Below are 14,977 nucleotides of genomic sequence, written 5' to 3' on the forward strand. Positions count from 1 at the left end.
TCCGTCTGGCCTTCCCCTTCATCTACTCCCAGTGCTGTATGATCTATTGGTTCTTAGTCTTTTCTGTCCTAGCTACGTTTTGGATTCAAGTAGGTAAGGGAGGCCTTGTCATCTCTTTTCAAATTTTGCACAAGCCACCTATGAATGCCTTTCTTCTCATCATCTGTGACATGGAGAGTGAATTCTCACAGCAGTGCCTGTTCAGGTCTAAGGAAGGTAAGGCAGGCACAGCCTGCAAGGGAAGTTCCTTCACAGGCACCTTCTCTCCATGTTGTTTAGGAAACCTTTAGGCTGTGGCGGTGTCAGTATTACGAAACAGAAGCTGGGGAAATGCTCAGAGCCTTCCCCTTGAGTGTATAAGTCAATAGAATATATACAATATTCCACCAATGGGTAGAAAAGTCCTATCAGTTCAACAGTTTTTAGTTTCTTGCTAGTCTTCAAAGTTTGCCATCTTAAAAAAACAACCCTCTAAGTGATAGACTGAGAACACATTCTTGAGCCGCATTCATCCTGCTTAATTTCACACCATTTTATCCCAGTGTACCCAACAAGACTCTTGGTGGGATGTTTCAAGCTGTTAACCTTACCCTCCGGTCTCCTGCTGTGATGTTCTGAAGAGCCCCAGAGGCTGCCTCCGTGGTGTGCTTGTTTAGCTCACATCTCTGTAGCAGCCTGTTGTACACTCCTATAATTTGAGGGTTCCACAGCCACTCCATCCCTTTGGGATCCTTAGAGACCTCTGTGAAAGTCACAATGTCTGAGTTCATGTGGAGCTTTGGAGGGAAAGAGAGAGAATGTTCAATGACCATTCTATGGGGGTCTAGAGAACCGTTTTCTACCATATCACCCCCTTCATACCTCGCCCAGACCTCAGCTCATGCACTGTTTCTACCATGGCTGTCATCCGTTTCTATGGACACAGCTTCTCACGCCTTAAATCCACTTCAATCTATTTCAGGATCTTACTCGCTTCATAATTGCTTTGCATGTGTTCACTTCACTGTATCATTAATTCCCAGCATTCAATGTGAAAATACTGGAAGGAGCTTACACCTCCACTGATAACGCTCTGGATCTCCTTGGGGGATGCCACCCTCACACCCTGAAAAGCAACTTCTATCCTAGTGCTTAGATCGAGCAACAGGCATGATGAGGATCAAGGCAACAACTACTGATCTGAAAGTTCTTCCCACTCATCTCTGAAATTGGGGGTTTCATTGTAGTTACTCAGAACCAAGGAAAATGTCTTCACATTTTCAGGGATACTTTAACAAACTCTTACTTCATATTCTGAGGGTGGGGGATGAGCGCCAACAATAAAAACACATGTTTGGGCAGAGCCCGGGCACAAATTAAGCTATGCAGACTTCAGATGAACAGACCCCTTCATAGGCTCACTTCACCATCTCTTAACATAATAACAATAACAATTTATTATTTATACCCTGCCCATCTGGCTGGGTTTCCTCAGCCACTCTGAGCAGCTCCCAACCCAATATTAAAAACACAATGCAGCAATTCCTTACCTTAAGCAACATTTCCTTCCAGGCCCTTCTTTCTATCCCCCATAATAACACCATTTGCCCTCTCACCTCTCGAGCTCTCCTGCCCTGTGGGCTGAAGCATCCAACCAGCTCGCTAGTCATGGTTGGCCCCTCGCCCCTCCTTTGGCCTTCCAGTCTCTGGAGTGCAGAAGGAGGCATCTCATCATAGAGACGGTAGGAGAGGTTGCGCAGTACACAGACGGCATTCTCTACACTCTGTAGGGACAACAAAAGCGGGGTGTGCTTTTAAACGAACTATTTACAGCAAATTGTCTAATGCAAAGTATTTCCTTTTCTTTCTTTTAGCAAGCCCTTAAGGAATTATGTTTTTAAGTGGTTGCCGTGGATTGTATTATAAGATGCTGTTCTATGTAGATTTCAGTATTTTATGTATTTTTGTTTGTGTTTGATTCTTCTCGTCAGCTGCCTCAGGCAAAAATTTGGAGAAGCCCCAAATGTAAAATATTATGCGTACACACACATAATTTATATTTTGCCTTTCCAGTTTTTTACTGGAAGCAGCTTACAAGAAGACTCCTCACTGGCTTTGGAGTCAGGATAAGGGATATGGGCTACATCTGTGCTTGGAGACATCTGCACTACACTTCTGCCAAGAATGAGAAAGGCTAGGAATGGAGATTCCCAGGCAGCTCTGACCCAAGGAGCAACCAAGCATATTTGATTGTATTGGACCAGTGCAGCCCAGGCACAGAAAAATGCATTATTTCATGGTCTACAGAAAACTTAGATTATTTTACTTAGATGTATAGAAAGTCAAATTCAAGTCTTTTTAAACCCACACATCACATTTTAACTGACTTGTTGCTGCAGATACCCTGAATTTTAATGGAAGAATTCAATATACTCTTATCTGACCACTTACAAGCTAATACGACTTTTATTCTTTCTTGTATTTTATGTTGCCCTTCCTCCAAGGTCCCCATTATAGCATACATGGTCTTCTGTGATGTAGGTTAGCCAAGTATCAGTGCTTGGCTGAAGATCATCCTGCGAGTTTCATTGCTAAGGGCAAATCTGAACCAAGGACATTCGAGCCCTAGTCTGATGCTCTGTTCACTACACTACATGAATAAGGGTTGCTTTACACTTTCCATTTTTGGGTGTACACCAAAAATTCCATATGTATGTCTAAACTGAAAAGTGTAAAAAACACATTTAACACACACACGCCTTTTGATTGGCTGTAGCACCAATCTGAGTGTACACTTGTTGGCAGACCTTGCTTTGTCTACGTGTAATGTGTGAAGTGGCTTGCCGTGTCTTTGGACTGCTTCCCAAAGTGTGTGAAGAGCTCATGTCAGGAAAAGTAACAAAGGAAGTTTTGACTTATGGCAAGGGTGGAGAATCTTCGGTCCTCCAGACGTTGCTGAACTACAACTCCCATCAGCCCTAGCAAGCAAGGCCAGTGGGCCAGTGATGATGACATCTGTTATACAGTAATATATGGGGGGAGGGGGCAAAGGTTCTCCCCACCGATTTAGGGGGAGGTCTCCTACTTGAGGCAGACTATCAACCTACTCTTGGCTCTCTCAGAGAAGAAGAAGAAGAAGAAGAAGAAGAAGAAGAAGAAGAAGAAGAAGAAGAAGAAGAGGAGGAGGAGGAGGAGGAGGAGTAGTTTGGATTTGATATCCCGCCTTTCACTCCCTTTAAGGAGTCTCAAAGCGGCTAACATTCTCCTTTCCCTTCCTCCCCCACAACAAACACTCTGTGAGGTGAGTGGGGCTGAGAGACTTCAAAGAAGTTGATTGGCCCAAGGTCACCCAGCAGCTGCATGTGGAGGAGCGGAGACGCGAACCCGGTTCCCCAGATTATGAGACTACCGCTCTTAACCACTACACTACACATGCATGAGGCAGTCATACCAGAGAATAATACTCTGAAAGCCAGCAGCATCCATGGATAATTGATGTATGTTTTGCCCTTCCTATATTATGATTAATATGGCTTAAGAAACAGATGCCTTCTGCATGCTCTCTTTAAAAACACAGTAATTTCCAAAGCAGAATTACTCTTGATTAGAACATGAGCCAGGATCTAGAAGTCTACTGCTTCTCTGCCACCACCTGACAAGAACAGATCTGGTGGATGTAAGGAATAACAGCATCGCCCAGCTTGGTACAGAAGAATGAAACCACAACCTCGGCTTAAGAATGATTTAGGGAGAAATCAATGATTTAGGGAGAAATCATTCCACATCACAATTGTTTACATGTACAAGAATAACCACAGAGAACTTGGCCTTGGAATAAAGATCTCTTGGCCTTGTGTAGATAATGGTTCAGCCACAGCCACAGGACATTACAAGACAACCAGCTAACAAGGGGAGGACTCACCTTGTCCTCTGACTTCCCTACTTCTAATGAGCTATTAATGTAATTGACCATGGAGTCTACCAGCCCATGGCATTCACGCATTTTCTGACGAGTTTGCTGGCTGGCAGAGCTAAGATTCCTAGAAGGGAAACACAAAAGCATGTCATCACAGGGAATAATATTCCTGTCACCTGAGACCTGCCATCACATCTTAAAAAGGTCAAACTAATTAATATACTAAATACAGAAAGCAGGAGATTTTGCCAGGTACATATCAGAGGGAAGCAGCATCTCTCGGGTAAATTATTCTGCTTGACCTGGCAGCTGTATATGTATCAGGCAGAGAAAGAACATGATCTTGACAATGGAACCCCAAAAGTAGGCTGCAGACCTAACCCTACTTACCTGAGAGCAAGGCCTGTTGAATTCAATAGAAATTATCTCTGAGTAAACATAGTTAGGACTGCACTTTGAGTCTCACTGTCAGGGGCAGCCAAATGAGATCCATGCAAAGAGAAATGGGCAGGGCTGCATTGTCAGTCAAACTGGCCCATTTTACAATCCACGACACAGCCCCATTCATAGACACCGCTAATAAGTGTGACGTTCTTGGCTTTAAAAATCAAAAGTGCCGTTTCATTGTGTGCATTGTTTAACAGTTAAACATTGCTTAACCAAAGTGCATTGTTTAACAGTCCCCTCCCAACCCCTTGCTTCTGTCCTGGATGGCGCACCAATTCATTGTTCATGCCATCTTAGTCAGCAGCAATGTACTAAGAGAAGGACAGAGTGCGAATGACAACATTGGTGCCAGCTTACACTATGGACCACTTTGACCTGCCATGGAAGCTTTCACAGTGTAAAAGCAGCACTGCCTCTGTTTCTTTAATATTGCTTCACCGAGGATATTGAAACATTGCCACATCATGCATAGCTTTCCCAAGCTATAAGGTATTATAAGGATCCAATAGCCATGGAATATGTCTTTAATTAGGAATGAGAAATACCTGAGGAAGCCAGTAGCATTGTAGAAGATTTCTGCCTCTGAGGCATTTTGCTGGATAAGAGCAGCATTGCCTGTCCCAGAGAGGGGAATCAAGACCAGGTCTGTGAGCTTCTCCAGCGTGTCACGGGCCAGGCGGTCCTTGAGGTTATCGCTGGAAGACAGATTCCAGAGGATGCCTGCAGAACAATGAGACAAGGATGTGTAAGGAAACTTCACTACAGAAACCACTACTACACAAGTTGGGGAAACTCACAGCTTTCTGAGGAACTAAGCAGGAAGTAGTGTGTTTTTTTCATGCCTAGGTGGCTCCCATGTCCTATTAAATCATCATCACTGTGCAAAATGCTTCACAGTCTTTACGCACTTGTCGTCAGAATAAACCTGCAAGTTAGCCCACACATACTTTAGCTTCACAGATAGACAACTGAGGCCCAGTTTACAGGAACATTTCCTGACATGTGCCAGCAAAACAGCAGGTTGTGGAGATCAGTCCTATGAAGGCTCTGACATCCCTTGACTTGGCCTGCCACTTCCTGGGACAACCCAGGCCTAAAAGGTGTTTCAAAGCATTCCCACAAATACTTGTCGTGTGGAAACATGGCAATCTGCCACAGTGGCTTCCCCATGTCACCAGGCTGGCACAGGGCAACTTTCTCAAGGTCACCCAGCGCACCTATTCTCTGAGCAGAGCTGTGAAACAAGGTACCTCAAGCCCCAGGCCCTTATTTTCTTCAGTTCTTCATAAAGGGAAGAACTGTACCTCAGTGGCAGAGCATCTGGTTTGCATGCAGAAAGGTCCCAGGGTTAAATCCCCAGCATCTCCAGGTAGGGCTGGAAATCTCTCCCATATGAAACCCTTGGGAGCTGCTGCCAGTCAGTGAAGACAACACTGAGCTATACAGACCAGTGTTCTGACTTGATATAAGGCAGCTTGCTATATGTTCCTTTCCTATGAATTTCTGAATAGCACATGCTTGCTATCTGCTGAATGGTTTTACTGGAACTCATCATACTTCATTTGATTTGGGGTTCTATGTACTGTATAGGGTGTTTCCTTGAAGTTGGTCTTGACATCTCCAGACAGCCATCCCTTTAAACATTAAGAGTAGCTAGCAAGCAGCCTCCCACACTATGCTATTTAAAGTAGAGCTGAAGTGAATTGGAAAATCAATGTAAAAAAGCAAATATCAATCAACCATGTTCAAAACCTTCTTATAAACCCTGCAAAGCAATTAACCAGTTCCAAAGGGATAAAATAACAAAGCACTGAAAATCCAAGTATCTGCTCTGCAAATTTTGCAAGAAGCAATTTCAAAAGAATAGCTATATTTGCCACTCAGTTGTATGCTTTTGTTCAATGGGCAAGGTGGCCTCAGGATTCCAATATACAAACACGAAACTCTTTGGACTGATATCCTGGGATAAGGAAGAAGACATTACAGTACTTTCCTACTTATCAAATGAAACAAAGACAATTTTCTATCTACATTAGTATTGTGAAAATGATGCACCACATGATGCTGTGGTTATTTAAATATATAAAATACTGGGCGGGTTGTTTTTTGTTCTTTTTAAGAGAGTAGATCTATTTGTTCTGGCACATTTTCAAAGCTCAAATCCACAACTACAGAAATTTCAAAATGAACAAAAATGCACCATTCAAAAAGGGGGACATATTCTGATCTCCTTGTGGTGGCAGCACTTCCTTCTATTCATATGGTTTCCAAGGGTATACTTAGCTATTTTGGAACAGGTGCTTGAAGTGTTGATTCCTTGTGGCGAATGGATCATTTGAAGGTTCCATCCCAGTACAAATATCAACATGTGTGTGTGTGTAAGATAACTGCTAATTTCAGTGGGCCCTCCATAGATGAAAATATTAGAATGTTGAGCTGTTATCTGCTAACCACGCAAATCAGCCTGAGTGACAGGATGAGACCAAACAGCAGCCCCAGCAACTCCTCCAAGAAATGACAGCAAGAGAAAGATGCAGACAGACACCATGTAGAAACTTGTATGGATCCAAGCCCTGTAAGACTGTCAACATTACTGGGATGCTTTACTACAAAGACAAGAATGGTTGAGTCACACAAACTTGTTGGAGCAAGACAGCCCTGCAGGCTCTGCCATGTGTCAACCGTGTTCTTCCAGGAACTCATCTAACCTCTTCCCTGTTGCAGTTCCTCAAACCTGAGATCTTTCCTGCAGTGCTGACAGGATAATGTCTGACTTGCTCAGCTTTGTCCTGACCAGCTTGCTCTTTTTTCTTTACCTCTACTGGGATGCTCTACATCAACAAACAGACCAGATCCTCAGCCAGGCCCAGCACCATCTTTTGGAGGGGAGTGCTGGGCCATCTGCCCGCAGTGTCCCCCAGCACAAACCAGCCCCCCAATACCCACCATCACTTAGTTCCTTGGGCTACAACCACTGGGCTCCCTCTTCCCCTAGCTCTGACATGGGCTCATAGGGCACTGCTCCGATCGGGTAAGCTGAATGGCAAATGCAACCATGAGCCCCCCCTTGAATTCACAGGTGAGTAGGGTTACTCTATGCCAGCACTGGCAGGAAGGCTGTAAAGGGCTGGAATCAGAGCATCCACCAGGCTCCCAGCACAGTAAGGTGCTGCTGAGGTAAGGGGCAGGGCGAGAAAAGTGTCAGTGCTGGTGTGCATGGACCCCTGGTTCCACTATGTTAGTAGGATCAACAGATATTCTAGATACAATTTTCAAGGAAGCAGAAAACACGAACACACACACACACACACACACACACACACACACACACACACACTGCTATTAAAATATGCCCCAGAGAAAAAAATGCATAGTCATTTTGAGAAACAGAGTAACACAATAGGCAATGGGGAGAAATCAAAATTTTACTGGGGAAGCTCTATTTAATGGAGAAATGAGATAAATCAGGGTAAGTGAGTGCTTGGTTCTCACAGAGTTTGCATTACTGTGGAGGCAGAGAAGGAATGAGAGTTCAGCCCACAAGAGTGCTTCCAAGAGCCAATATTCATTCACACATGAAACAAAGCTAACTGTATACACCTCATGTTGAGATTGGATTGGGAGCACTAAGACATAAACCAGGGGAAAAGATGTTGCAGTTCTGGAGGAAGAAATCTGTATTTATACAGATTTTAGTATGAAAGGGCTAGGCAAGTAATTGGGTGAGAGAAGATAAAGAAGACGAGGGAGGAAATTCCCATAAAAGAGTGAGTGGCAGGCATGATAAAAGGAGTGAGTTTTAACGTGCTTCAGGAGAAAACTAAAGGCATGGTGCAGATTTGGATGGGATTTATCCAGACTGAGATTGGGCACTGGTGATGATGAAGGATTTGGATTATAGGGAAGGGAACTATTACATAAAAGCTAGCAAAGTGAACAAGTTTGTCTGATTTAGAAAGTGAGCCTTGCACATCACAGCAATTCACCCTGTCCGACTGGGACAAGTGGAACAACAAATCAATAAATGCATCAGTGCAATGTTTGCTTTAAATGTTTTCAGATTACTGATTTGCCTATGACATGTCTCAGTAGGATACCCTGTATACAGGAGAGGTAAGGAAACATGCCCACAAAACATATTATAAATTTTGTCATGTGGGTTGCAAAAAGTGGGAGATCAGCGTGTGCGCGCACACACACACAGCTACAGGCAGGCAAGAATGCAGTTGTCTTGTCTCCTCCCCACCCCCAATCCATATATACCAGCAGCAAAAGGCTAATCTCATGCACAGAATGAGGTATGCCCTGGGCTGTGATATCTGGGGATTACTCTTTCCATCCTCTGATTGTATTCAGCTAAAGCCACTTTCACAGACTCCACCATGCTTGTAATAAGCGTTAAAGCTCATTGCATCATAGCTCCTAGACCTAACTTTCCCATTAGCCTGGTATTAGATTAGACAATCAGAGCCTGTTGGGCAGGATTAGGAAGGCCCTTTTGTAACAGAAGCAAATGTAATCTCTCCTGTTGGCTGGACCTCTATATTCAGTGCCCTTGCTCTCTCCCAGCGCAAAAGACAGTTGCAGACAGGCTGGAGTCAGGTCCCGACCCACACCCTGGCCCTCCCTACCACCTATATTTATCACCTTCCTTTGCACACCATGACATACAGAGCAACTAGAGTGCGTAATCTGAGGATTTGGAACTCCCTCCCCCAGCCCATGAAGCTCTCCGGATTCTGCCAGGTTTTATGTTTTCCTCTATGAGGATTTGCTGGTGCTTATCCCAGTTCTCTTTGTGAATGGGCACGGATGCCAATCTGAGCTCAGAGAGTGTTTCAATAAACTGGGAGTTGCTAGTGTCCTGCTGATTTCTTCTGTTCACAGATTAGTGTGCCTTCAAGCTTTTTGTGAATTGAGAAATGAGACACCTGGAAAATTTGGGCTGAGTTGCAGGGGGTGGGGGGTAGGAGAGCGGCTAGTTCTGAAGGGGACCTGGGACAAAAGGGAGGGGAGCAGCATAGAGAAAAAAGCTCTGGGTGTGAATGTATCGTGTGCAGTGCAAAAGATGATGCAGGTGCAGGCAAGGTGATTCATGGGCCAAATGCAATTAAGGTGCATGGGAAAAGACCAAAGTTGGTCTTCATATACAAATGCAGGTGTGGGCTAATCTAGTCTTATTTGAAGGTGGGGTGGGGCGTGGATTTATTAGCAGCAAAATACTGCTCAAATGTAGGCAAGCCCTTACTTTGCATGCAGAAGGTCCCAGGTTCAATTCCTGGCACCTCCAGAAGAGCTGGGAAATTATTTTATTTATTTCTTTATTTAATTTATATACTGCCCTATACCCGCAGGTCTCAGGGAAGTTCACAGTATTTCCATGTTCTTGCAGTTTTTGGCCCTGGTTCAAAGTCAGTTGCATGTGTTAGTAATGGCGACCTTTTTGGACACAGGAGTTAAGAGCCTGGTTCTATGGTCCATGCTTGGGGATGCCACCAAAAATAGTTTCCCCAAGAAATGTTGTCTCCCTCCTGCTGGAATACCTGACCACTACCACAAGGATCAGGGCCATCATGTTTCTGCTATCCTAACAGTGGTAGCCAAACCCATGGAGTGCAGGCAGGCAGAATCCAAGCTGCAGCAAGCACTCCTAGGAGTGACAGTAGGGCAGGGGGCTGCTCATGGGGAGACTATTTGGGGCAGCAGCTCTGTGGCAAATATAATGTGCAGCTCTAAGCACTGGAGAGCTTACCCCATGCAAACCTCTCTCACCTGTGACATTCTTGCGCAACTCATCATCTTGCTCGCATAAAGTGCGCATCAGCTCATAGATCCCGTTTTCTTCCACCAGGGCCAGCTTGTTTTCAGCATTGTCATAGATGAGGTTGCGCATGGCTCCAGTGGCATGGCGCTGCACCTCATGGTTGGAGTTGTTGAAGAGCTTCACTAGTTTGGGCACGGCTTGGAGGCTGCGAGCCTGTTGAGGCAGAGAGACAGGGACAGAAAGAGTAATACACTTGTCAGAGAGAAACAAGAAAGCAGGTCTCTGCGTGGAACTTTTCAGTATGCCATGCCACCTAAGGCTGCCTGCTCTGTTCTCATTCCAGATAACTTACTCATCCCCACAGAAAAGAGCCCAATGCATCAGAATGAACGCTGTTGCAGGCTTTTCAATGAGACGTATCAGTGACTAAACCTGCAAGCCACATTGGTCCCCCTGGGAAACAAGCTCAGGCCCTGGGCATGGCCCGTTCCTAGTATCGCCTTGCGATATGCCTCTGCTGCCTCACCTGTTTCTTGGCATCATTGTCGCTATAGCATTTGTGCTGGATGTAGGCAGCTCCAAGCACCTGTAGGTTGGGGTCACTGGCCATCAGGTATTTCACCGCAGAAGGGAGATCAATGTCATCAAACCTGAAAACCAAGGCCTAGTTAGAGGGGATAGTGTGCATTTTCCCATCTTCACCTCATTCACATAGAGCTCTAATAAATGTCCCCTGAATGCTGTGCTTAAATATATATATATATACACACACACACACACACACACACACACACACACACACAAATATATATTAAGCAAATCTTAATATCTTTATTTTATCATGTTTGCAGATTGGAGGCATACAAAGGGTTTTGCTTTTCTTTTCTTTTTTGCAAAACCAAAAGTATTTTGTAAAAAAGGGGGAGGGATAGAGGGGTTTGGAATTGAGAATTAGATGGCAAAGGAGAAGACTGCAAACATGCATGAAGGACAGGAGGGTCCAGCACAGCAGAAAAGCACACTGAGTAACAACTGCAACCTTTGGTCAGGCTTACTCTGTTTTCTGAACCCTTACTATTCAGTTCTTGCAGTTCTGTGCCTTTCTTCCCTAACTGAAATGGCTAGAAGCATGCTTTGTTGTTCAAATTATGAGACTGGAGAGTCTCAGAATGAAAGATACCAGAATGGATTCCAGGTTCTGTGCTTCCACAATGGATATGCTGAAAACAGAAAGCAAAGCATAGTATTCCGCCCCACACCCACTAAGGGAATTACAGAATGGGTTTCTGGGTTTTTCCCTGTTATTATTCTGTCTCTCACAGCTACAATAAATCTACCATTAAAATTATGGACTGGTCATTTCCTCGTCAGAGGGCAAATGGGCAAACTTATCAGGGGATCAAATACTTCCCCCCCCCTCATTGTAAGTCAACACCCTACTAGCCATAAACAAGTGGATGGACAGAGGCTGCCACATTGCCTAAGGCCCGTGGGCCATTTGCGTCCCAATCGCCTTCTCAATTCGGCCCGCGGACAGTCTGGGAATCAACGTGTTTTTACATGAGTAGAATGTGTCCTTTTATTTAAAATGCATCTCTGGGCTATTTGTGGGGCCTACTTGGTGTTTTTATATGAGTAGAATGTGTGCTTTTATGTAAAATGCATCTCTGGGTTATTTGTGGGGCATAGGAATTTGTTCATTTTTTCCCCAAAAAATATATTCTGGCCCACCACATGGTCTGAGGGGCGGTGTACTGGCCCATGACTGAAAAAGGTTGCTGACCCCTGGCCTTGGCTTTGGATTCAGGTTGTTACATTCAAAGCACCCTAACATGAAGTCTGGGAATTATGGGAGAAAGAAGAGTAGAAGTCCTATCATCTTCCTTGACGCACCATCAGTTGTACTTTGCTGCTAGAGTAAAGGCATATTTCCAGAGAGGGACAACATTCACATGACTCACTGAGCAGCATTATACAAGTGATGATCAACTACTTCAATAAAAAAAAAATCACCAAGGCAGGAAGAACACTATGCTCTGTGTCCCTGATTGTTCCTCTTTCTTTAGACCACCTCCGTGGGAACAGAGTGCCCCACACCCTGCAAGTAAACCACAGGACACTCACCCTCCAGAGAAGGACTGCTGAGACATCAGTGTGTTTTGACCGTCGTACATGTCAATGGCACGCAGGTCTTGCAAATGGTGGTTGGAGTCAGCCAAGCTGCGCACAGAGGGGGCACGGGAACTGCGTTCCATCATTCCTGCATAGGAGTTCCCGGCCTGAGAAGCCTGGACCGTGCCATAGTTGCCCGTGCTAAGGCGGGAGCGGTTGTTGCTCTGGAAGCGCTGCAAGGTGCGCATGGCTGGCGCGCGGATGACAGGCCTGTTCTGCGGTGCCTCCACGCCATCCATCCAGTCGATGGGCCCCTTCATGCCGGCATTGGAGCCGGCGCTCATCTGCCTTTCAAAGGTGTAGGATCTGCTGAAGCCGCCACCTGCCCGGTTTTTGTAGAGAGCTGCCTGGGCCAGTGGATCCAGCTGCTCAGACACAATGCTGTAGTGGTCATCCACACCCCCAGGACTGCCTGGCCCATCCGCCAGGCGCAGGGAGCGCAGGGACATGGTGTCATAGTTCTGATGGCCTCGGTAGTTCCGCTCGTGAAAAGACCTGGGGCGGGGGGCAGTGCCGGCAGACTGAGACATTGTGTAATTTGGGCTATAAGCCAGGCCCTTGGGCCCAACGCCATTGCTGATAGAGGCCATTCTCTTGTTGGGTCTGAGGTCCACCGCTGAGCGAGAGGACCAGCTAGTAGTTTTCATGGTGCTGTAACCTTTCTTTCCAGCTGGTGGTTGGTACAGCTGCAATGGGATGAAAGAAGGGAGTGCAGTGTTTATTTTCAAAAGTAGATAGACTCTTCTATCAAATGAAATAATGCAGAGTATTTGGTTTGTCCTGCAAATGCCACACCCCAGCGGCAAGGTCAAGTGGGGTCTTTCCATACCACCCATTTATTTGCCCTTGATGGGCACCATCCTCAGTGAACTGGCAGGCCACATTCTGCTCTCAGTTAACAGCCATGCTGCTCTGCACAGAATCTTAAAAGCTGGCTCTGACACCGTCACTGGGATATTTTACTGAAACAATTGCTGCAAGATTGCATAGTACCATGGGGACTAGTTTTACAAAAGCAGGGAGGCCAAAAGTGGGAATTAGATTCCTTTAACACTGGTGGTAATCATCACTACAGTCATCATCACCCACAATCGCAGTTCATTAGCAATCAATAGGCAGCAGAAAGAGCTGGGTTTTTGAACTTACAGAGCTTTGGGGGGCTGTGCCATTTGTCTGGGATCTGGAGCTGTAGTGCTGCTGCAGAGTGCTGCATTGGCCATTGGTGGAGTTTCCGCCTGCAGGACAAGAATACATTGAGCTCACTTAGCAAGGACAGTATCACTTTGTTTGGCAAACAGTCCAACAGTTGGGGCAGCAGGACAGCAACTGGCTGGAGTTGACTAAACTTGGAAGGAGAAATATAATATGCATGAAAATATCAGACTTTACCCTTCAAATTCTAGAGGTCTGGATTCTGGGTCCAGGGCAGACCTCAGTTTCTATGTTAATCAAAACAAGTGTCTTGGCTTCAATTACTCCCATGTTATGTTTCCCAGTTAATCCTGGAAACTAGTTTATACTGTTACACGGTTGGTTGTTCTAGCCTAATATTGTCCCCTCAGACTGGAAACAGTTCTCCAGGGTCCCAGGCACTGGTCCTTCTCAGCCCTGCAATGAGAGATCCTGTTAACTGGAAATGCCACAGGCTGACCCTAGGTGTCATGATTCCAGAGTGACCAGGACACCAAAATAGAGACTATAGCGTCACTGGCCTAGGAGCTACATCAGGTTCCTGACTCTGTCTTCAATGCTGGTTCATGGAACCACTGAAGCCCATCTCATACAACATGAGATGGAGCCACAAATGGAATCTTTCCCAGGGCCCATGGAACTGAGTGCCTCTCATACTAGCTTGCCAGTCTAATGGCAAAGAGTGTGTGCCAGGTAGGAAGCAATAGAGCGCAGGAGAAGTCCCAGTCCTCAGGCCAGGGGGTGGGCCTTCAAGAGTCTCTAGCAGGAGAAGCCTAGGAGAGGTGACTGGAGGCAGAGGCTCAAATTTTCAATTCCAGCTCTGGTTTGAGCAAGTTGCTCAACTAAGAGCTCTTCTTGCTACATAGGCTCCTCCATGGGATCAGAAGAGGACACTAGTGGACACTGCACATAGAAGTTGTGGTTCCTGGAAATAAAGGCAGAGGTATATCAAGAAGAATCCACCTAATCCAGAACTCTTTTTCTAGCTGAAAACCTGTAAGCAAGACATAGCATGATGTCTATGCTATTTGTCCACCAGAAACCACTATCCTCCATCTATACTTGGGAGATTCAATTTCACTGTTATGGCTTCCTGCAATATATATCTTAGACCATGCAGCCTGTGTGATGAAAGACCATGGTGGCTGTCTATGACACAGTTCCACACCTTATGGCAGCCCAGGGAATTCAGAGAAGTGGACGTCACCAGACCTTTGACCTTATGAATCCTCCACCACACGGGGATTGGCCTTACTCAGGATTTTATTTGCCTTCAGAACCCTGTACTAACTTCTTAAGCAATGTCACCTCTTTAGTCCTAGGCATTCTAGTTGGGAAACAGTTGCTTATGTGTCTGGATTACCTTATCTTTTTTCTCACTTACCCAGGCCTTTGCCAAGTGACGTTATATGCACCAAATTGTTCTTTCCTGGGTGCTTTTGGGATTTCATCCTTCGTTTATCTAACCAATGTCCTTTAAGGACCTTACTCTCACTATGATCTATATT

At 45.4% G+C, this 14,977-nt stretch overlaps 1 protein-coding gene across 2 annotated transcripts in view; it reads right to left on the minus strand.

Moving 5' to 3' along the window:
• Positions 1-14,977, minus strand: part of PKP3 (plakophilin 3) — a 65,425-nt gene that overhangs the window by 5,898 nt on the left and 44,550 nt on the right. For both annotated transcript variants that reach the window (XM_083756705.1, XM_083756706.1), the window contains 8 exons: positions 13,425-13,513; positions 12,231-12,964; positions 10,633-10,756; positions 10,115-10,319; positions 4,888-5,062; positions 3,902-4,019; positions 1,596-1,763; positions 591-776 (listed from right to left, as the gene is read on the minus strand). In XM_083756705.1, coding sequence (XP_083612831.1) covers positions 591-776; positions 1,596-1,763; positions 3,902-4,019; positions 4,888-5,062; positions 10,115-10,319; positions 10,633-10,756; positions 12,231-12,964; positions 13,425-13,513 — 1,799 coding nt within the window. The remainder of the gene's footprint in view (positions 1-590; positions 777-1,595; positions 1,764-3,901; positions 4,020-4,887; positions 5,063-10,114; positions 10,320-10,632; positions 10,757-12,230; positions 12,965-13,424; positions 13,514-14,977) is intronic.

The sequence above is a fragment of the Podarcis gaigeae genome (assembly GCF_964106915.1).
Source record: "Podarcis gaigeae genome assembly, chromosome: 1".
NCBI classification, from domain to species: Eukaryota; Metazoa; Chordata; class Lepidosauria; order Squamata; family Lacertidae; genus Podarcis; species Podarcis gaigeae.